The sequence below is a fragment of the Clarias gariepinus genome, chromosome 27 (genome assembly GCF_024256425.1).
Source record: "Clarias gariepinus isolate MV-2021 ecotype Netherlands chromosome 27, CGAR_prim_01v2, whole genome shotgun sequence".
In the NCBI taxonomy this organism is placed as follows: Eukaryota; Metazoa; Chordata; class Actinopteri; order Siluriformes; family Clariidae; genus Clarias; species Clarias gariepinus.
Genome location: NC_071126.1, coordinates 10,963,891 through 10,987,363, shown reverse-complemented (window position 1 = coordinate 10,987,363; position 23,473 = coordinate 10,963,891). Strand labels below are relative to the sequence as shown.

The 23,473-nt window shown below is 37.2% G+C and overlaps 2 protein-coding genes across 3 annotated transcripts in view; one reads left to right on the top strand and one right to left on the bottom strand.

The window, feature by feature from the left end:
- Positions 1 to 12,767, bottom strand: part of mboat2b (membrane bound O-acyltransferase domain containing 2b) — a 40,397-nt gene extending 27,630 nt beyond the window's left edge. Inside the window, exon 1 of the mRNA XM_053489515.1 lies at positions 12,587 to 12,767. Coding sequence (XP_053345490.1) covers positions 12,587 to 12,670 — 84 coding nt within the window. The 5' untranslated portion in view covers positions 12,671 to 12,767. The remainder of the gene's footprint in view (positions 1 to 12,586) is intronic.
- A 2,998-nt stretch (positions 12,768 to 15,765) lies between these two features.
- Positions 15,766 to 22,480, top strand: e2f6 (E2F transcription factor 6). Of its 2 annotated transcripts, none has more exons than XM_053488712.1 (8): positions 15,766 to 16,190; positions 18,294 to 18,475; positions 18,587 to 18,639; positions 18,799 to 19,003; positions 19,229 to 19,384; positions 20,212 to 20,326; positions 21,887 to 22,046; positions 22,137 to 22,480. In XM_053488712.1, the coding sequence occupies exons 1-8, from the start codon at positions 15,873 to 15,875 to the stop codon at positions 22,172 to 22,174; spliced, it is 1,227 nt and encodes a 408-aa protein (XP_053344687.1). In that variant the 5' UTR covers positions 15,766 to 15,872; the 3' UTR covers positions 22,175 to 22,480. The 2 variants fall into 2 exon arrangements, with proteins under 2 accessions (XP_053344687.1, XP_053344686.1); XM_053488711.1 differs by having other exon boundaries at positions 15,766 to 16,193.
- The last annotated feature ends 993 nt before the right edge of the window (positions 22,481 to 23,473 follow it).

Sequence of the window (23,473 nt, the reverse complement as noted above, 5' to 3'; positions counted from 1 at the left end):
TGCTTCTCATTGGCCAGTTGAGCTCATCTGACTTCTGACTGACTGAGGATTGCTGTAGAATTTGAGATTCAAACAAGCTAATTAAACTCCTTTTCTACTTCACTGCTCAGATACCTTTAAGTCTGTGCTCATAATTTGAATTAGAAGTACAGAATTTGAAATGGATTGTGTGACCAAAAACAGAATAAATATTTTCCATAGCTCTTTAATAAATTGCTTAAAACCTTGTGCACACAGCAGAACCCAATTTCAATTTCAACTTAATGTAGTTCAGCTATAAAACTGTTAAATACTACAAATATAACCCTAGGCATACAAATTCTAAATTGCAAATTTTTCCATTTAGATTGCAATGGCACATTTTTTTTTTTTTTTTTTTTTTGAATCTGTGCTTCTAAAACAATTAAATATACTGTATGTTTAAGCAAGAAGGTCTGAACTAAATCCAGGGCACACATAATGGACTATAGAGAAAATATTACAGAGTGCAGCATGGCTTCATTCATTAAACTAAAAGCATTTAGTGTTTAGCCCTGTATACTCCTGGATCCATTAAAGCATTAACCAAATGTCTCTCTCTCACTCTCGCTCTATTTTTTTTAATTCTTTCATAAGAAATGAAACTGACTGTATATGGTAGAAAATATTTTTTGGGGGGGAGTTACCTTTAAGAAAAGTTCACACCCATGTGTATTATTCCAAACTTTAAAGTGCTGGATGCCCTCAAGATAAGTTGAAAAAAATAATAAATTGAGACAATTAAAACAAATTTTTCCCCTAATTTTTGCTCTTCAAAAAACAACTAAAGAACGTTAGAGTCAATAAAAATTATAATAACCAGTCAAACTAATTTTAATATTTTAGGACAAAATTTTTTATTAATTAAATACATAATTTGTTGGGTAATATGCAGCGAACATCTGATAAAAGGGTAAAAAAAATAAAAATAAATTAATAAAATGCCCTGCATATTGAATTAGCAATGCGGTGCTTAATTGAATATTGAAAATCCCAGAGAGAAAACCCTGGGGGATAAACACATCAAGACGTTTACCTTAGAGAGCCCCAAGGTAGACACTAATTACTGCTGTGTATTGAGTCTATTAGGAGATCTTCTGCTTTCCATTTAACATATACTGTATGATTCTTGTATGGAGACTAAAACAGCCAACAGGTCATACTGTAAAATCTAAATGACAAAGACAGTGAAAAATTAAGCTTTCTAACTACTTTTTGTGTAATTTCACAATTTTTTTTTTTAAAGCATTATTTAAAAGGCGGTTAAGTAGTAATGCTTATGACATTGGCAGTAGTGCTACACTAGGCATGTGTCAGATAAACCATACACGCTGAAACATGAATGTTTGATGTTGCTACTGTACATTTATATTTAGATTATAAGTGTGTTTTCTTGTTGCACATTTCTTTATGCTAAAAATTGATGCCTTTAATTTACATTTAAAATATTTTTGTTCAATTTAAATCCATACTTAATATATGCTCACTTCATTGAATTTAACCTACACAGGGAGCATACAGTACAAGTTTCTTAATGCTTTGTCGTATCTAGTCACAGTGACTGAGTCATTAAGATTACATTTTTTGTCAATCATGTTCAATGCGAACATGAACCGAAGCTACTGACCTACAGTATACAGTATCTGCATGGTTTACTGCGAGCACATGATTGACATAAATGGATAATGGTGTACAGTGGCCAGTGAGCTATTTGACTACTGTTTTACAGTACAGTACTATTCTATTAGTAACAGCCTTGAAACATCTCTCTCTCTCTCAGTAAACTGAAGTACTGTGCTCAGGAGCCTGGAAAAAAAAAAGACAAAGGATTCTTTTTCGTAGAACAATAGCCTGCCCTTGTTTGTTGCAAAAAATATTAATAATAATTCTGGCATACATAAAGGTCAAGAGAAAGCTGGCAGGAAAACTAAGTAGCCTGTGGTCAAAATAATAAATGAATCAATTGAATAAAGTGTTGAGTTCAGGAGTTCAGGGGACATACCACCATATTTCTAATCTGCCCGTCTTTTAAATCTGACCAGGCCATGAGGACAGGAAGTCTAATGCAGAGCTCTGTACGGCATCTTGTGCCAGCTTTAAGTTTCAAGTTTAAATAGCTTTAAATGTGTCAATATTTTGGGAAAAAGCAACCACATGTTTGTCAGAAAATATATGGGTGGGGCAGACCAAAATAATACCTGTGGGACGAAGAACTCGGAGTAGACACAGGATTGATCTTGGGAAGGAGGCTGAAGTGGGCTTGAAAACATTCCTGTGCAGACCTTTACTCTTTAATGTGTCATCTGACCCACAGACAAACCTTTATCTCTTTTCTGTATGGGCAACTTGCCATGTGTACCGCTCAGGAAGGACAAACCCAACACGACTCAGAGATAAAGGCCAAGATCTAACTGGCTTCAGCATACTAAAGCAATTCAAGCACTACCACTATGGCATGCAGATTCACTAATGGCTTGTAAAGTGTCTCGGCGCTTGCACAAGCTTACCATTAGTGAGATTTTTAAAGTAAATGTCCACAACAAATGCAGACAAATACTGTAAAGCCAGATAAAATTATAATGTACATTATGGATATATAGCAGCTGATAAATGTAATCAATGTCTTTAAACCAGGAAGAAGTTCGGCCAAAAAAAGGTACCTAACGGTACAAGGATATATACAGACATTAAAGTTGGAAGAAAGTGTCATGTCCTCATATGAGGACATTCGTGTCTCAAGAGGATATCTAATGTTAATATTTGTTAATTACAGAAAAATTATAAATAAACAATAAAATGCAAAAGTTTATACAGCCTTTGGGAAGGAAAAATAAGTCATTCGCGTTCATATAGCATCAGTTTAAAGTTTGGAAGAAAATGGTAAATCTTTAACAGTAGCATGGTTATTGTGTTATTTAAAAACGTATCATTTAAAACAAAAACTGCTGATCTACTGGAATTTTTCTGCTCGACAGCCGCTAAAAATAATTCAAAAATCCAGTTAGTGACAGTTGTGTAGGTTGAAAAGCCTTGTAAATGAGAAAGGTCAGAGCAGATATGTCTGACTAGTTCGGGCTGATAGGAAGGCAGTAACACAAACACTCTTTGCAGCCATGGTGAACAGAAAAGCATCTCAGAACAAGTGTTTATGCACCATGCCTAATCTCCTGCCAGGTGTGCGACTACAGCAGAACAACAAGTGTCTGAGGCTGAACGGACTCACAGAAACCGAGTCATTTTAAACTGATAAAACTTTACTTGGTCTATTTTTCTAAATCTTTGAATGTCCAATTTCAGTCAAGTACTAAAAACATAAGAAATAACAAACACTGTGAATGTCACTGAGATCAGCCTTTTCCACATTGTGATGATCTAAGGAAGACAAGGAAAACAAGATATAACATGACAATTGCTAGTACAGAGAGAGAATAAAAGAGGTTTGAGTCAGGTATAAAGCAAATAAGGGTACATTAGAGTTATTAATGGGTTCATAATCTGAGATGCTGTTAATTAGGACTTTTTGAGGCTGAATGAACTTCATCCACGCAGCAGAGGTAAGTTTTGGTTTTGCTTTCCTAGGATGGTTTTGCATGATGGGTTTTGCAAATGCATTTGTCAAAACTGTTCTTGTAAGGACTTTTCCGGAACAACTGACCTTCATATCTTAAAAAAAAAAAAAATAATAATAATAATAATACAATTGACATAATTACCTAATGCCATATGTACTGTTCTGGAAAATAGAAAATAAATCCAAATTGAATCCAAACTTTAAACTGATGCTATACGAACGCAAATTACTTTTGCATTTTATTGTGTCTATTCATAATACAACAAAACCGTCTTTAAAGTTAAGTATAATGCAGCTTCCTGGTGATGTATAGCCTTGAAATGTGTTATTAATTTGTCATGACGGCTCAGCGAGAAGAGCTAGAGTATCGCCACACCTGTTACCAGCTCGCTCACCTTCACCTGCAGTAACAGTGCTCTGTAATTCATGGCTCTCGATGCCTCTTGTTACAGTCTGGGTCGTGCCATGCTCTAGTGATTCTCATCTCTAGAACTGGAGAAGTGCAACCTGAGAAACGCTCTTTACTGCAGACTGGAGAAGACGTACAGCATGTGCATGTGGAGGTGCTGACTGGTCAGGCCGCTGGTAAATCACATTTTCTGCCTGAACGACTCAAAGCAGTACCAGACTAATGGGGCAAAGGATGTGGGGCAGCCAAGCTGAATCCAAGCGAGTGCTAATAACTTTAAGAAACCTTTAATGTAACAAATGACTTTAACAAGCTAATTAAGGGGCGGGGGTTTGGGGGGGGCTTTTCCTAGAAAGCATTTTTCCAGATTATCCACAGAGAGCCCTAAATTCAAATATAAGCGCAAAAATCAAAGACAGAGCAAATAAATAAATTTTAGGTGGTGACATAAACAGTAGAGACATTCTGCAGATTAAAACGAAATAAATATCAAATCATTTTATCCTGCAGCTCCTCATCAACAAGGAAGCCTCTCTGAAGACAAACAGAGGAAATCCTGGAGAGCCTTGTTGCTAGGACACTGTACTGCTCAGATGCAGGATGAAATCCTGTGCATGTGTATGTGTGTTTGTGCATGTGTGTGTGTCTGTGTGTGTGTCTTGTCAGACATCAGAAGCAACACACACACCTGAGTGATCGTCTGTTCTATGGCACAGACAGCTGGCTTTTACAATACTGTTTAAAATGAAATGCAACCCCACTGTTGCCAAAATTCACCAAAAGGAAGATTATTTTTAAAACAGCTGCAACACTATTAGCCTAATATAAAACCTCAAATGAACATCTGGATAGATTAAACTGCCAGACACCATTTTCTGATTAACTTATTTGGCATTCAGGTAAAGCAACAAAAGCTTTAAACGTGTTAATGACAGACTGTGCAACAGCTATCGCTCACCTAAACACATTTCAGATGTGTTATTCATCAACCACACAAACAGCAATCAGCTCTTAACCAAAAAGAGCAAAAAAAAAAAAAAAAGTGACTTGCACAAACACAATTTTAGTTACTGTGCAAAAATAGCCTGGTGTCAGTGTTCTGCCATGTCTCTCAGGCATATACAGTCCAACTCTCATGCTCAGACTGTGCTAATAAACTCGATCACAATGTGCACGACTACAACATTACCATAACTGGGAGTGTTTAACCTTCTTAATGTTGTTTTGGATGAATCGGTGGAATAAATTCAGGGACATGGCTCATTTATCAGGAGAGAAGGGTTCACATTTCGTGCAGTCTGTCTATGGCTGGAGCCTTTCTAGTGCGCTCGATGGCCTTATTATATACTTTCTTTAGCCACACTATTATACAGTATAATTGCTTTTACTATGATTATTACTATGACAGCTGTGCAACATGAAAAACTATTACTGATTTTTTTTTTGACTATTACTTAATTGATTTTAAACCAGGGACATGAGATTTAAACTCTCGCCAAATAAATGATTGAATAAAATAAAGGATTCCTACAATGTCTGGGACAACTGGCTGACAAATTAGACGTTTTATAAATATACGGATTAAGTCATATCCTCAACCCCCATTGTCCTCCATCGAGAGTTTCACCATGAACCAATCATAAAGCGAAAGTCATGTATCAAAATTTTTACTGTAGTTAGGGTGGGGGGAGTGGGGGAGTCTGGAAAGTGATTTGTTGATCTGTTGTATTCATTCATTCATTCATTCATCTTCTACACCTCTTCTCCTGTACAGGGTCATGAGAAGCGTGGAGCCTATCCCAGGAGACTTTGGGCACAAGGCAGGGTATACCCACGACTGACAATTTGTGAACACCAATTAGCCTACTCTGCATATCTTTGGAGGTGGAAATCGTACCTTCGATCCTGGAGGTGGGAGGCCACAGTGCAAACCACTACACCACCGTGCCCTGTTGTATTTTAATAATGACTTCAAACAAACACATGTCAGATATAAAAGTGTAGCTGAGCTTTTTGAATGTAGCTTGATTGTGTGTAAACCCTGCACACTCCTGGTACACCCCTGACTAGGTACACCTTCAATACTCATTCCAACACTACAAATGCAATGTAGCCTCACTGCACCCCTGACACCTCTCAGAGCATATATCCACTTTTATACAGTGTACTTAACTTAAATGGGGAAGTTTCAACATAGTATAAGTTTAAAAGCCCCATTCTTGTGCATGACATCTGCCCCTGACCTCTGTACTGAAAATAAGTTAACAAATAATTACCTTGTGATTAAATACCTCTTGAACACTAAGTGCTTTCCCATATCAATATATACAATATACTCAATTATTTATAACTGCGGAAAAGTACCATACCCAACACTCACTTCACTCAACCTTCAGCTAAACAAGCATAGAGATGTACAAAGAAAGGAAAGCCAACAAGAAACACCCGTGAAGCAAAAAACTGAGTTACCGGCAAATGGGGAGTATGGTTATTGTAAATGGACACAAAGTATTTTTCTAACCAAGTCATATTTCTATTGATTAATTGGACAAGATGCTTTTATCCAAAGTGATTCAAATGCAAGGCTGATGCCAGTCCAAAAATACAGTAATAGAGAGTTAACAGACTGCAAAAGGATTGACAAAAGAGGAAATACATCAACGTAAACATATTAATTGTCAACTGGTTGCTTTTTATCAAAAAACCTGGTACACGTTCAAGGAGCATTACCAACAATTTAACTAGACTCAATCAAAGGAGGAGGCACAGTGGTTTAGTGGATAGCACTGTTGCCTTCCACCTCCAGGGTCCAGATTCAATTCCCAGTCAGATTTGATTACATAGAGTTTGCATGTTCTTTCCGTGCTTGGTGGGTTTCCTCCAGGTACTCCGGTTTCCTCCCACAGTCCAAAGATATGCAGATTAGGCTAATTGGTGTTCCCAAATTGCCCACAGTTTGTGAAGGAGGGTGTGAGTGTGTGTGTGCCCTGCATAGATTTGCACCCTGTCCTCGTGCCCTAGGCCTCCTGGGATAGGCTCCAGGTCCCCGCAACCCTGAATACAAGATAAAGTGGTATAGAAGATGAGTGAGTTAGTAAATCAAAGGGGCAATTTCTGTTTTTAAAAAATTTAATTAAACGCCAATGTCAAAACCTGCAGTTCCTTGAATGACCACTAGGCTCCAAAAGTGAGTCAATCCCCATAAGTCCCAGTGTTAAAATTTGCAATAGAAATAAACGTCTGCATGGTGCACGTCTGCAAAAAAAAAAAGTTTGCCTGAGATGACATGCAGGGTATAGATGAGAGAGTTCAATCAAATGAAAAGTAATGTTAGCATATAAATTAAAGTTTTTTAGATATGTTAAGCTAAGCTAGCTAGCTTTTTGGTAACTGAAGTGAGTAGGTGTGTTCCACCCAACAGCCAGGTTTGTTTGTTATGACCGTCTATGGATTATTCAGGGTTTAGGCGTCACCTCCTGCCATAACCACCAAAGCTCCCACAGTTCCCACTTAAACGTTTTTTGCCCACACTGTTACGGCCCAAGCTATAAAGTTCAGCTGAATGCAGCATTGGACACAGGATGGGGAAGTCATGATAGAAGTCAAGGAAATAAAGAGCTGAATGTGAGACAAATAATCAAGTAGTCTGCAGTAGTTCAACTGTTTTTCATATCTTGGCATAGTTGTAAGAAAGTGCTTACAATATAAACTTTTTCAAGGAACCCAATAAATGAAACCTAGTTTAGGGACAACAAACACTGAATCATGATTGATCTTTAGTGCCTTCTGTCCTGATTCCTACACATCTGCCATACCGTATATCTCTGTTGTCCCTGGGGTATTTAACAAAGGACACACAAGGTCGATTCCTTTCTTCTAGAGACATCTACAAGCAAGGTTCCACATCCTCCAACAACCACAAATTTAGTCTTTATAATTAACTGAGTCAGCCTCCAATTAGATGTGTTGCAAACCAACTGGGTATAGACCTGCACAGCAATAATCAAGGCCATATGTATGCTAATAAATTATAGACAATGATCAGCTTATTAGCATGTTCACCCAGTGGCCTGGCCTGAGGCAGGAACCATATGTGCAACCATATGCCTTATTGTGCAACTGGTCAATAAGGTCATCTCTCTTAGAACATGAACATGCTAGAAAGTGAATATTGACTGTAAAATCTGCGATTCTGTTGGATATGGATGAGAGATCCTAAGTTTATTCACTGTACTTGAGTCAATAGAACAAAGTAATTGACTCTATTGTATATACACATGATGTCACACAAGCTTCAGAGAATTAAAATATTAAACAGTCAAAAGTCTGGACACTGTAAAACAATCCTGAAGGCATCCAAAATATGCAATAATCTCCTTTGAACTGTTCAAGCTGTTCATTAATGATTTCTGGGGCTGGTAACTCTAATGAACTTTCCTGGGAAGGTCTTCATGAGAGCCAGTTTCATCATGTGGAAATGCACTTGACAATACTGTTCTTCTTGTTCAAGAACTATTCCAGAAAAGCTGACCTTCGAGACTTAACATAAAAACTGACTGGTGAGGTGGTTGTTGTCACTTACTTACCTAATGCCATACAGTACGTGTTATTGCATAGACTGATAAAAATTCATTATTGTTCCTGAATGTAGAAAATACATATGTTTTGTATCTGCTATTAAACTGACAAAATTATCAAGAAAAATTGCTAAACATGTAAAATTATATTTTATACTTAATAGTACGTATTTTAAAAGCAGTTCTTGAAAATCTGATTCATGCAAGCACAAGCACAACTAATAAAGTGAAACAACCTCAGTTTATTTGTTCAATCTTGTTATTGTGTTAAAATTATACCGTTTGCTTCACTTTTGTTATTTTACTTAACAGTTCCAGTTTCTGCAGCATGGTGGAACCTGTACAGAAATACTAGCCGAGTTTATTAAAATAAATGCAGCAACCTTCTGTTTAAATCATAAATAATGCACAATTCTCCATTTATGCGTTATACCCTCTTTAGAAATTTTTTAAAACTGCCTTCTCACCACTCACTGCAATTGTTATTCTAGTCACTAACCTATGGCTAAAGTGAACATATCCCCATTATACATACCTTAATGTCATTTACTTAGAATTTGAGCTCTACATTATACTTACTCCATATCTCATCGCTATACACACATACTGTACGCCTTCACTATACACAGCACGTAGCCTGATATTCTTTGCCTGTCTCCACTAAGACTACACTACAGGCAACTTGAACAGACAAAGCACATTAATCTCGTTGTCAGAAGCAGCCTCGAAAAAAAACATAAAATGGTTTAACTGCATAGAATTTTTCTATGTTTATGTCTCCTGATCATGCTTTTTAGACGGACATACTCATTGGAATACATTATAAAGGTGACGCTCTAAGTGAAATGTATGCCAAAAAATCTCTAAAAGAGATCGCTAAAAGTAACTGGCATCAGTTGTGAAGGTTTAAAGGGGTATAATTCCCTCCGCCCACACAGCAAATTTTAGTCACGGCTTGCAGAAGAGCTTTCAATAGACAGCCTGGTGGTTTTCACCAGTAAACATGGCCAAGAGCCACCCACTTTCACAGGAAAGTGTGGATGAATGACATCGGAAATGGCCAGGCACATTCGCTCACCACAAAGCATTTAAACTAAATACTCTAATAATGACATTTTCAAAAATTCATTGTAGGGTTGTTGTTTTTTCCATGTTTTGCTCAGATAACTAGTTATAACAACATTCGCAGTTTTTCTATCTAGAAAGTGGAGTACTGAAGCATGTATAAAAATAAACTCCAAATAACCAATCAAAAGTCCAAGTGTACAAAAGTAATCAAATGCTCCGGAAGCTGTAAGCTAAAACTATTTTGGAGGAAACAGAAACGAGAGACCCAGCAAAGCTGACCCAGACTTCAACAAGTGTGAGAAAGCAAAAAAGGCATCTCGGGGCACTTTCTCATCCAGGAGCAGATCAGAGTAAGAGTACTACAGTACATATCTACAAGACTGATAGCGAGCCAGAGATGAGTGTAAAATGAAGACCTGCTGATCACATTTCATTTTACCTGGTAACTTCAGCATGGCTATTCTGCAAGACGAGCAGATTTAGTGCCACCGCCACTGGATGATTTCTGGCATCATTACAAATACATAAAGCCAGCTTTCAAGAGGAATTTACGTTTGTCCTGTTACCCAAGGTATTCACATAAGCTCATGTACATGTACAATTCTATGCTTTACATTGCAAAGAAGACTGTGGTTGATGATCGTGCATGACTGGTCATGGCTGAACAGTAAATAATAAAAAAGGGTAATAACTTGACACCAGTTGTTAGTCACATATCCATCTGAGGACGTTCGCAGAGTATGGTGTTCCACAAACTAAAATAAAAATTAAAACAATACAAAATTTTTAAAAATACATAAGGCATGGCATGCTGTCTGCTTAAATCTCCAGAATTCCCGACAGTGCCCTCAGGTAACTCCCTGCTAATTGTCCAGGATAAATACTTCCTGATGATAAATGAATAAAGAACCCTGTGGCCCTGTGGCCCATGTATTGTAGAGTAGCTGTCCGCAGTGGGCCCAGTTTATCACGATCTCATGGCTACCTTACTCTTTTAAAATTCCGGTTGAAAAAGCACTTCCAGTTATTAAAGACCATGTTATTTTATTCATTTGATTTTATCAAAGGTGGCATAGTGGTTAGCTGGCCTCAAGTCTGTGTGCTGGAGTTTGCATGTTCTCGTTCTGCTTGGTGGGTTTCCTCTGGGAACTCCTGTTTCCTCCCACAATCCAAAGTTGGTGTTCGCAAATTTTTCAGTGCCACAAGGTTATAATGACTATAGCATCAATGATGAAAATGTAATACTCATATTTTATGGAAAATTCATGTTAGTTGTCTAAACTTATCCCGAAATATGTTAAGGTTATGATTACGGTCATGGCCCTGGCAACCTAAGGGTCAATTTAAGGATTATGTTTTGGATTAGGGTAAAGTTTTAAGGCTAGGGCTAATACTTACAGGTTATAAAAAAAAAGTTATGGTTAGGGTTAGGTGTTAGGTTTAACCTTAATAAATCTGTACCAGCAATACAGCACTGGTCAATAGCCATTTTAAAACATAATAAATGAAAAAAAAACTGCTGCTTATATGGAAGTCTTGCCAGTATGTCTCGATAGGGAAGGATTCAGACAACTAACTGGGTATTTTGGTTTTTGGATATGTTAAGTAGAACCAAAGTTATCATTACTTTTAAATATACGTAAATATGTGTATTCCAGGAATATATAAATGATGTCACAAAAATGTTGAATTCACCAAATGCTTGTATTATTATTATTATTATTATTATTCATTTTGGTCATAAAAACAAACAAAAACAAAATCTTGTCCTCAATCATTCTTGTAAAGGTGGTTAAAATTAAATTAAATTAAATTAAATTCAGCATATTGCCTGGGTTGTGCAAAAAACAAAAAACAAAAAACAAAAATCGATGTCACTCCTTATTGCACAATCATGATGCCTAAGCATGTATATTTATTAAAACATAGTAATGCAAAAAAAAATATTGGGTTTTAAGGGGTTAAGATTCCTGGAGGAAGGCTAAACCTAGGCTTAAGGTTAGGGTTAGTTGTTAGGATTAAGATTAAGGTTACATAAATAAGGTTAGGCCTAAGGCTTTAACTATGTAGGGTTAACTGATAGGATTTAAATTAAGACTCCAGGAGTAAGGTTAGGCCTTAGCCTTGAGATTAGGGTTAGAATTATGGTTAAGATTCCAGAAGTAAGGTTAGGCCTAAGCTTTATGTTCAGCATCAGACATGAGAAATAAGGTTAAGGTTCCAGGAGTAAGGTTAGGCCTAAGTCTTAAGGTTAGGGTTCTTTGTTAGGTTTGGAACTTTTACACAAACATCGCCTGTTTGTGTGTTTTAAAACCGGGGATTAATACAGCCTGTGATATGTTAGACTGGGTTATTATCCTAGGAGCATCTCTAACACCCCCTTGATGATCATAAGGTTAAGCCTTTTTTTTTCAGGGCAATTAAATGGAATTTAAAGGAATACGTCATGTTACAGTGAATATTAGGAATAGACAGTAATAGTGAAATCCTGATTGTTATTTAACATCTGCAGTATCCTCTGATGGTCAGAGACAAGCATCACTCCGGGGGAACTTCAGGGCCTGAAATGATGATGATGATGATGATGATGCGATGATCAAATGCAACAAGGCTGACATTTTGAGAAAATCAGCCTGGCACTAAATCTGCATTGTAAAGCCTGCGGGAGCCTCGACAGTAAAAGATGGCATGACTTGGGTACGATTTTTATTTTCCGTGCCCACTGTCTCTGCCTGTCTCTGTCCACTGCACCATGCACATTGGACAAATTGGACATGTCTCTTTTTTGAACCTCATCAACGCGCAAAACACACACACACACGTAAACAATACCAAATTCACCGCGCTGTACTGATTGAAAAGGGATCTCTGGTTTGGGATCATGACTGTCCCAGCGGAGGAGCTTTCATCTCCCAAACATCAGCACGGAATAAAAACACCTACCTGGTCTAACGGCAGGTTGATGATCTCGCTTATCGGCTGCAGCAGGTTGGATCCAGTGCACGCTGATATGGTGTCGGTGGCCATGATTCAGAGCAGATTCAGCTTGCTATGCTTCGGCTATGGACGGCAACAGCGCACACACAAACCCACTCCGTGTCGGAATCACTCTTCCTCCTCCTCCTCCTGCTGCTCCTCCTCCTCCTCCATCACCGCCGCCGTCGCTGCTGCTGTTCACAAATGCCACCTAGTGTCCACAAAGCGCACTGCAACCTGTAGTACCTAATACTTTGTTCGAGTGTATCCCGGATGTAAAACACGGAAGTCCGCCATCTTGTAGGTCGGACGGTTTAAGAATAAGAATTATTGCGATATTTTCTGCAGTTTTTACAGATACACGAGTGGTGTCATCATATTATTGTTGTCATGATAAATTAAAATGAAATTACAGAATATCTTAGGGATAGATAGTCAGTAGTAAAACTGACTAGTTTCTAGTTTTATTTTTAAGCTTCAAAATACCAAGCTGTAGCTAATAATTCTTTATACTGCAATTCTAGAGTAAACACTTGTACATGATAATCTGCTATTTGTGTAAAGATTGTGTGCATGCAGTTATTAGTCTTTTAACACAGGCTAATACTGTTTTTTACCTCAAATAATAAAAAAAAATTTATATTTATTTAATTTTTTTGCTCGTTTAGATTAGGATAAAAATGTTTGTTTATTAATAATCATTAGTATAACATAAATCAGTAGCATGCTGGCGTAGGAGTTAGCACTATGGCCTCGTTACCGCCAGGGTCGAGGGTTTGATTCCCGCCTCCCGTCTTTATCATCAAACCAGAATTCACATCAACAGCTTATTAAATAACTAATTCCTATGCACTTTGCATAAATTAATCAGGTTTCAATTAATTGCTACCAATCATGCACATTAAAAAATATTGTTATATGTCTGCATTATATTTATTTCATATATTTGTTGTTGTTGATACATTTACAATCCAAAAAAGTATTGTGTGTGTCTTGTTTTATGTAGGGTCAAAAATTTAATAAGATAAGCTAAATACATATTTGTTATTGTATATTTCAACTGTTAGAAACACAAGCAAGCATAAATAACCATAAAATGTCCATTTGAATAAAAATTAACACGTATTAATTGTACATTTCCAGGGACTCATATGCTGCTGCAGGGTGTAAGTATGTACTGTACACCATGCCCTAAATATTTCACAAGATCTGGATATGTTATTGGCAGGCAGAAGATCCTCTATACTCCAGCCTCATGTAGTCGATAGATCCTGCAGAAATGGATTTTATGGATCCTTCTTTATGATAACTTTTGCGCATTTCTCTCCCAAAAAGTCTGAATCCATGGTGCAAATATAATCAACTTTCTTTGTATCATAACTCAACTTGTTTGCCATATCCTATCTAAAGTCATCTAAATACAAAACAAACATATTGTCGTTGTTTTCATTTCTTTGTTTACTTTGGTAACCTACAATATGGCAAAGGCATCCTTGTGACATCACACATAAACAATTAATTATTTAATCAACCAATCATATGGCAGCAAGTAGCAGTTCTGCATGTGGAACATCACATTGATAAGAGACTTTGAAAGGCATTGACCAGACTGGTTGGGGTGACAGCCAAGAACAGGAAACTAAGCCTGCAGTGGGCAAGGGCTCACCAAAACTGGACAGATGAAGAAAGGAAGTGTCCGGTCTGATGGTGACGGCACAGTGGCTTAGTGGTTAGCACTGTCGCCTTGCACCTTAAGCATCTGGGTTCGATTCCCAGCCAGGTTTGATTTTCACTACAATGTGTTTGCATGTGCTCCCCGTGTTTGGTGGGTTTCCTTTAAATACTCTGGTTTACTCCCACAGTCCAAAGACAAGCAGATTGGGCTAATTGCCATTCCCAAATTGCCCATGGAGTCTGTGTGTGTGTGTCCTGCAATGGATTGGCACCCTGTCCCTGCCTCGTGACCTAAGTTTCCTGGGATAGGCTCCAGGCCCCCCACAACCCTGTATACAGGATTGCGTGGTATAGATGATGAGTGAGTGGTCTGATGGATCTTGGTTACTGCTGAGGCATAAATTATAAAAAAAATTTGGATGTAACAGCATGAATTCATGAAGCTAAGCTGCCTTGTGCAAACAGTCCATTTTGGTGTCATGTAGGTGGTATACAGAATGTTCAGGTCCAATATCACCAACTGAAATATCGCTTGAATGCCACAGATGATTTTTATCTTCATGTATATTCTATTGGCTACTTCCAGCATGATCATGCACCATGTCACAAAGCAAAAGTGGTTTCATGAACACAGGTTCAATGAGGTTAATTGTTCTTCAGCTGTCTTTCCAGCAAAAAGAGCTGAATCCATTAGCAGAACTTTGGGATGTTGTGGAATGGGAGATCCACAGCATGTTGAAATATCTGTAGGTGTTGCATGATGCAATCATGTTAACATGGACCAGAATCTTAAATATGTTCCTATATGTGCTCTGGGGTCACATAGCGTATAAGATGCATGTGAATGCTGTGACAGTACATTGTCCCTTCACTGGAATTAAGAGGTGGCTTCAAAGACTTTCCAGAATAATAAAATCGCAGTGACTGTAATGAACCTCTGGGATGAATTGGAACACTGACTGGAAAACAAAAGCATCGAGTGTGTGAGTTTTTTTTTTTTTTTTTGGTTTTGTTTTGTTTACAGACCATCCACACACACACACTTTAAAAAAAAAATATGTAAACACCATTTTATGTAAACTCTAGTGACTGGTGCCTCGGCTAAAGTCACAGGGATCACATGTGCCTCCCATTCTGATTTTTGATTTAAACATCTTGAGATGTCTGCTAAATGCTGTAATATAAAAATCATAAATGTAAATACATTGCTGCACTGTTGCCTCATGATTGGCTGATTATACAACTGCATGAATGTTTGCGCGTAAAGACATGCGCAATAAAGTGGACAGTGAATGAAGGCTAGATGCCTTGATGTCACGCCCTTCAGCTATTAGCAACATTGTTGCTTTGGCGTTCGCTCCACAGGTTGGCAGCATTTCTCTTATAGCACAGAGACGAGCACGCAGAAGAAGACGTAAATCGCCATTTGAGCTTCTCATTGGGCAAGCCTGAGTCACATGACTGAACAAACCCTTCCGCTCGTATCGAAGTGCGCGTTGCTCGAGCCCAGCGTGTGTAAACAAACAAGGCCGTTGACTGATGTAGACAGAAATAGCTGCGTTCGGTTTCCGACGTTAACATGGTGAAGTGTGTGGTGCGAGGATGCCAGAACCAGAGCGAGCTGAAACCGGGGGAAATGCGCAACAAGCCCCGGAAGCGCTTCTTTAGCTTCCCCGCGGATCAGGGCCGCGTTAGAGTGTGGCTGGCGGCGTTGCGGGAGTCGGGACGCTTCTCCTCTGAGCACAAGATCTGCGAGGATCACTTTCTGCCCGAACATATTACCACGAGCGGTATTAGCCCGGAGGCCGTCCCCATCATGCCGCCTCTGGAGGGAGCCATCCCGGGCTCGGACGACTGGACCTCACCGGTGGAGCCCGGCGAAGACCCGGTTGAAGTGGTGGTTAGAACTTTAGCTTTAATTTCTTTAATCTGTAGTGTAAGGGCATAAACACAGTGTTCTGTTCAGTGTTTAGGTTTTGTCTGCACAGAGTTATAGTTTCAGTAAAGAATCTGCCTGGACAGAATTGAATGGAACTTTGCATTGTTATGAGCAGTTACCTGCCAGATTTAATAGTCTACTTTAAAATAAGTTTCTAATAAGCTTCTTGCTCAGTGTAAACAAGCACTAATAGATATTAATTAGAAAAGCTAAACTGAATATTTTTCACTGGGGTTAGTTAATATTTTCACATTTAAAATAATACATTTTTTCCAAAAAGTTTAATCTTTATTGCAGGCAGACATGTAGGTGGGCTTCAACCTGAATTAATATCACCTGATTATTTTAAACCTGATCAGCCTATTTTTAGCTTTAATCATTTATCTATTTCTACTCTTTCTTTCTATTTTGAAGGCTGGGAGTATACCCTCTGTGCTGCACATGTTAGTCTGATACCTACTCCCAACACACCTGATTCAACTAATTACCTTCATAACTCTTTCTTTATTCGTCATATATATGCATTATCAGTCAAATTAAAAGGAAACACCACCTAATTCCGTGGTCTTCCCTGATTTTTATTTCTTTCTCCATTGTAGAACAAGGCTAAAGGCATTCAAATATGCATTAATCTGCTTTAAACAGTTAATATTTACATTTAGGCATTTGGCAGACGCTCTTATCCAGAGCGACTTACCAAAAGTGCTTTGAAGTTTACATCACTGAATAGATACTTAAAATTACATATTAACGCTTACTTACATATTGAGATGTCTTCTACTTATGCTCTAATTTCCAAAAAAAAAAAAAGACAATAATAATAATAATATCTCCCCAAAACTTAAAGGACAGGTATGGTTTCCTTATTGTTTTAATTTTAATTTTGTAATTATTATTTATTATTTTTGTAATTTCTGTGCAATTAAAGTTTTATTTCTTCCCAAGGTAAAGTGGGTGTGTTCGAATAGAGAAAACACATGTGCAGGACATGAGTTGTTATTAAATCTAGTGGTCAAAATAAGAACTGCATCAAGTGCAAATAGAGGCCCAGTGGTGCAGCTAACAGAGGAGCAATAAGCAGGACCGTTGATTAAGGCGCTGTCAGAATATGTCCATATGACCATCTTTTTTTTTTTTTTTTTTTTCCTTTTTTTATAACCATTAGAAATTAATTGAATAAGTTTCTGCAAACAAAGAGAATGTGTCTATGATGCACAGAAGCATTTTTAATGTTATTAATATTGCAGAGATTGGCAAAGGGAAAGGGGGATTGTAAGAGTGGGTAATGTCTGTGAATCAGATATCACAATGAGCTTGTTTTTCATTAGGGATGGGAATCATGAGGGACAACCTGATACAACATAATCACAATACCTCGATTTGTATTATGTTACTTTAAGTTTCGTGATTTTATAAAATTTCTGAATTCAACTTTTTTTCAGATTTTGTTACAGTTTTAAACAAATTTGGCAAACAATTTTCTCCTACCACACAGGATGCTGTGCTGCATACCAATGTGTGAATAGTTTAGAGCACACCACCTGTAGGATAATAGAGTAACTGCAACTTTTTACCACCTCATGGCAAGCGTATATAAAATTTAACTAAATGTAAAAAAAAAAAAATATATTGAAGTCAGATGTGATAATGCATGAAATACCACACAAACGAATTGATCTCTATTTTCTATTTATAATGTTTGCTGAATGATTCTCAACTACTGACTATGGGGTACTCTTAAAACAAGAAAAGCAAGAAAACTCCTCAGTATTCTTATGCCTAGGTCATGTTTAATAGCTTTTCAACTTCATTATGTTTAAAGCTGTGGTGTTGTTAATGTTCTCCTTTCCCAACAAAATTCATAATCATGTTTTTTTTTTTTTATTCACATTTTAAGCGCCTAATGGGAATATACCACTTGTACACACTTCCCGCCACAAAATGTAAAACTAGTTGCAAAAGAGAAAAATGTTATCACCTTAATATTTTGTGTTGATGATTGAAAAGTAGGTTCATGAATATAATAAATAATCTTTATATTTCAACCCCTTTTTTCTATAGACTGAAATTCCAGCAGATGAAGAAGAGGACGAAGATGAATATGATGATGATGATGATGATGAGGATGATGAAGACGAGGATGATGAAGATGAAGATGAGGAGGAATATGAAGACTCAGATTATACAGAAGAGGAGCAATCACACATGGAAGAAGAAGCTGAGAAAGAGTGGCTGGAAAGACTGTAAGTGATTAGGATTAGGGAAATAAGGATCTATATACTCTTGTGAACAAAATAATGTGTATCATACATACTGTATTTGTGTTAGTAATCTAACTTCCCATTTTTTCGCAGGCAAGAGAGTCTTAAAAATTCCATGGAAAAGAAATGTATTCCTGGAAAAAAGGGTAGGAGATTATCTGCTCTTTTTGACCGATAGTGACACTGTAGTCATAGATAGTGCGCTATAGTCATATGATTTAAAGAAGTGAATAAATTTACTTGGTTTAGATTTAAAAACATGTATGAGGCGATCTACGTGAATGTGTGTTTATTCTGTCTCTCAGTCCCCACTCCTCGCGCTGAGGTGACACTTGGACGGCTTACCAAACGCTTCATGGACCTGCTCCACACAGCTCCAGAAGGAATTCTTGACCTCAATGAGGCCACAGAGAAACTTGGCACTCGCAAGAGGCGGTTGTATGACATCACCAATGTGCTCAACGGTATCAAGCTCATCTCAAAGAAGTCAAAAAATCAGATTCAATGGGTGTAAGTACAGGCAGAGACGCCATGTAAAACACATTTACACATGCATTCTGGCTTGCGTTAGGGCTTAAATAATGATATTAATTTTTTTAGTTTTACATTACAGCTTTTTTCGTATTTGGATGCGAGAGTCCAATAGCCAAGAACAAAAGGTTCTTAATTTCTTTTATCTAATAAAAGTGATGTTTTTAGTTGAATATTTTTTTTCTTTCCTTTTTTTTGTCGCAGAGGTTCATCTCCTATAAGCTGTTTCAAAGGCCAATGGAAGAATAAGATGAAGACCGATCTGCTGAACCTAAAGACTATGGAGGAGTCTCTGGACTGGCTAATTAAAGACTGCGCACAGCAGCTCTTTGCCCTAACAGACCTCACGGAAAATGCTAAATATCCTCATATGCCTGCAGTGTTGATTTGTCCAAGAGTATTGTTCACCTTAGTTGAATTAATGACAAATTATCATATAATTAATCAGCCTGAACAGCTATTAGCTCCTGAATGATGAGCCATGCAGATAGCCAGCTACCTTAAAAAAAACATGGTATCATGTCTGCTTTTTTCATCTAAAGGCTTCATTAGCATTACTCTGATCAACCTGTCAGATAAAAGTGTTTTCTTGCTTTAATGCTACAGCCAGTCAGAGTTGTCCTTAATGTTGTGTAACATCTATGAAACAAATGAGTTATAACCACTATAAAGTCTTTTCTTTACTTACATAAGTTAATCAGCCAGGGAAAAACATGTAATGTTACACACTTCCACACTCATTCACACACTACGGACAATTTAAGACTGGAAGTAACCTAATTTGCACGTCTTTGGACTGTGGGGAAACCCACCAAGCAGGGGGACAACATTTAAATTCAATGCACACAAGACAGGAACTGAAACCGGACCCTAGAGGTGCAAGGCTACAATGCTAACCACTAAGCCTCTGTGTATTTTAATTCATTATGCAATTAATTAATTAAATTTGGTTAAATAACAAAAATGTATTTGTACATACTGATTACCATAGAAATAATTTAGAAATAAGATCAAGTGCATAATAATGATATAAAGATAAAGAAACTCCTTTGTCTCTGTTCTAGAAAGTTATGTAAAGAAATTAAGTAATGAAAGAAATGTTTGTAAAGGAACTACATCACTTATTCCAAAGGAACAGCAAAGCATTTTGTCCGATTTCCCACAACTGACCTTAACTATAGTTTCACCTCTGCGTACGTGACGTACGAAGACATCTGTCGGATCCCAGCCTTTCAGGATCAGACGGTGATCGCCATCAAAGCTCCTGAGGAGACCAAGCTAGAGGTTCCTACACCCACTGAGGTAAAATCTTAAGAGAAATTTAGAACTCCTTATCTCAACTTGCACTGACAATTTTTAAATGATGAAAACAGCAGGTCTACCCGAACTGAAAGATTTTTATGTTTGTGTGCAACCCAGTGACCAGTCACAGCATGTTAAAGTCTGATTACCTTCGAAAGTTAAAAACATAATGATTGCTCCCGCACTGCACTGCGAATGTGTTTACTGCCATTTTGTTGGAATTGTACAAAGCTAGTAAACATTTTTAGGCTGTGTTCCAGATCAAAGTTACCTCTTGTATGTTTTTTGAGATTGTCGCACGCCTTCATTGCTCTGGGACTCTGCCTTATATTTTACCCACAGATTTTATTTTGTGATTGAAGGTCGTCCCCCCCACACACACACGCAAAAGTCTGTCTTTAAACAGAATTGTAGTGCATATAAGTAAATTCTTTAGATTTTTCCCGCTCTGCACATCGACTGTGCAGAACTAGAGTACAATGCACGTAATTGGAGTCAGATTGCATAACGGTTGGTCTGTGAAAAATGCATTCCAAAGTTTAGACTCATTACGTTTCAGCAGCCCCACTGCAATAAAACGATTTGGTATCTCAGATACTATTTATTAAGTGCAAATTTAAACTCCTTTAACTTTTAGTTATAAGGAAGAACATTATGAGCAAATATCAGCTACAATATTGCTAAACATTATGCCTATTATTTGCTTTATGGCAGGGATGGCCAAACCTTTTCCCCATGGGTGCAAGATGAAGCAGTGATGTGACTGAATTGTAAACTTTCAGTTTTAATTGAATGGCTTTAACAAGAAAAAAAAAATGCATTGAAGTATTTAGAAATTATAGCCATTTTCACAGACTTAAAAGTAATTGTACTGGTAAGCATTTTGGTAGCCACTTGTGGCCTGGTTCTTGGTCATTTTGTGTCAAATTAAGTAGATAAAAGGTCTGTAGTTGGTTCCAGCTCTTGGAAACCCTTAATGTGCAGTTGCAGGTGAAGGACACCATTATCAGGCTAAAAAAATCTAAACAGACCTGTCACAGAGAATTTTTTAGAATACTCTGGAGGAGGTAGTTCTATCATAGTAGTTGTAAAGTCTACAGCACCGTAATCAAAAGGTGCTTTTAGGAATGTAAATACAGAGGGTTTACCTTAAGATGCAAACTACTGATAACATTCAAGAACAGAAAGGCCAGATTAGAGGGAAAGAAACCCAGCCCAGCTTAGAGGGGGGAAAACCTGGTGCTAGATTGTTTAGAGGAGAAGATCGAGATGATCCAAAGAATGGATCATAAAAATGGATCCATCATAAAAATAGAAAGACTTAGTTCTCGAACACAAGATTAAACTATTCACATGACACCTGAATGTCTACACTTCAATCACATCCTAATTGCTTTATCTCCAAATTCATTGTAGTGTGCAGGGGCAAAATAGATAATTGTGTTGTTGTCCAGACACTTTTGGACCTGATTAGACATTCATTTAGCAAGGCAATTTATGACAGCTGTTTGAAATGAGTTTGATAACAGTACTGACGTATCTTCACGTCACCCACAACAGGACTGTATTAAGATCCACTTGAAGGGGTCAAGGGGTCCCGTCCATGTGCTGACCTGTGAAACAAGTAGGACAGACGCAACCACGCAGTCTGAACAGCTTAAAAGCGGACATTTCCTAACGCTGGAGGAGAGCAGGATAGAGACGAAACCGCTTCTCACAGGTTTGACTCTGTGTGATTCAGTTCACTTGGATGTGCTGCAACAAAAGTGGGCAAATAAGTAATGATTTATGTCCTTTTGTTTTCCTGCAGATCTTCCTACCATTTCCTCTGCTGTCCGGAGCGCATGAAGTTCAGAAAGCAGTAAACAATCTATGGAACAGTCAAAATTGTGTCATGGACTACACCAAATTTTTGACACAGTCAAACTGCTGAAAATCTCCAGAATCATTTCTTTTAGGACCTGCTGCTGTACAAATGTGAAATATGTTGATAGGACCACAGATTTATAAGCTTTATTTTTATATAAATTACTCTGATCTTACTAAAGTGTTTTCAAACAGTTTTTTGTTCGTATTTGTACAATAGGAATGCAATTTCCTGAGATACAGTAGATACTCAGATACAGTACAGTTGAGATAAAGTAGTAAAAATATTTTTTTTAAAAATTAAGAGCAACAGGTGTACAGTGTGATGAACACACATTAAATAAAAAACTGTCATAAAAAGTAAAAAAGAATTGCAGTTATAAGCATTACAAGTTCATTTTTAAAAAAGTAATATGTTCATAGAAATAAGGTTTTAAGTACAGTATTTTCAAGGCAAACATGATCATGTTTTGTTGTCTTCCAAGTTTAAATTCAGAAAATAAAAAAATCAACAAAGTAAATCATTTTGTGCAATAACCATATCTTGTGAAATTATACAAGATGAGAGATCTGAACTGTGACATGCACATGTAGCTGTATTTAAAGCAAACGCCACCAAATTGCAATAGCATTTAAAGCAAACGGGCAATAACCCAAGGTCTAGCTAGCAGTTGACCTCTTAGAATGTAAAGCTAATGTAAACCCAACGTAAAATATGGTCTGTGAAAATATAATTTTCTTTACAAAATGAATGCAAAGACCAATCAATGATTTAAAAATGATAATGTTTGCATTTTTTAAAGAATATGATGTATAATTCTCTAAGGACACTCCTAATGCCCTCTATCATTTTGGATTTTATTAATTTACAGTCATGTACATAAGTGGTTTCACAGTTGTTTTTTTGTTTAAACATTTAATGTTTGTACATTAAAATTTAACATAGGTTTTTTTTTTTTTTTTGCCTTTTTTACATTACCACAATAGATTTGGGCTTAAAGCTTCGATTCAAGTGATTTAATGATACTTTGATTGAACCAAAGAATGTTGTTGTAAATATAACTGTAAAACTGACTGATTTTCATGGCCAGTTGTGACAGTTGTTTGTTATTTCATGTCACATTTAGGATAAAAGGTCTAGACTTGATTGCAAGTGAACTCTCCATATGCAGTTCCATGAGGTGTTGATTCAAGTAAAGGAGGCCATCATTAGGCTGAAAAAGACTATGTAGGAGATAGACTTTAAGAGTAACCTAATCAATTTGGTTGGTTTTGATTGGT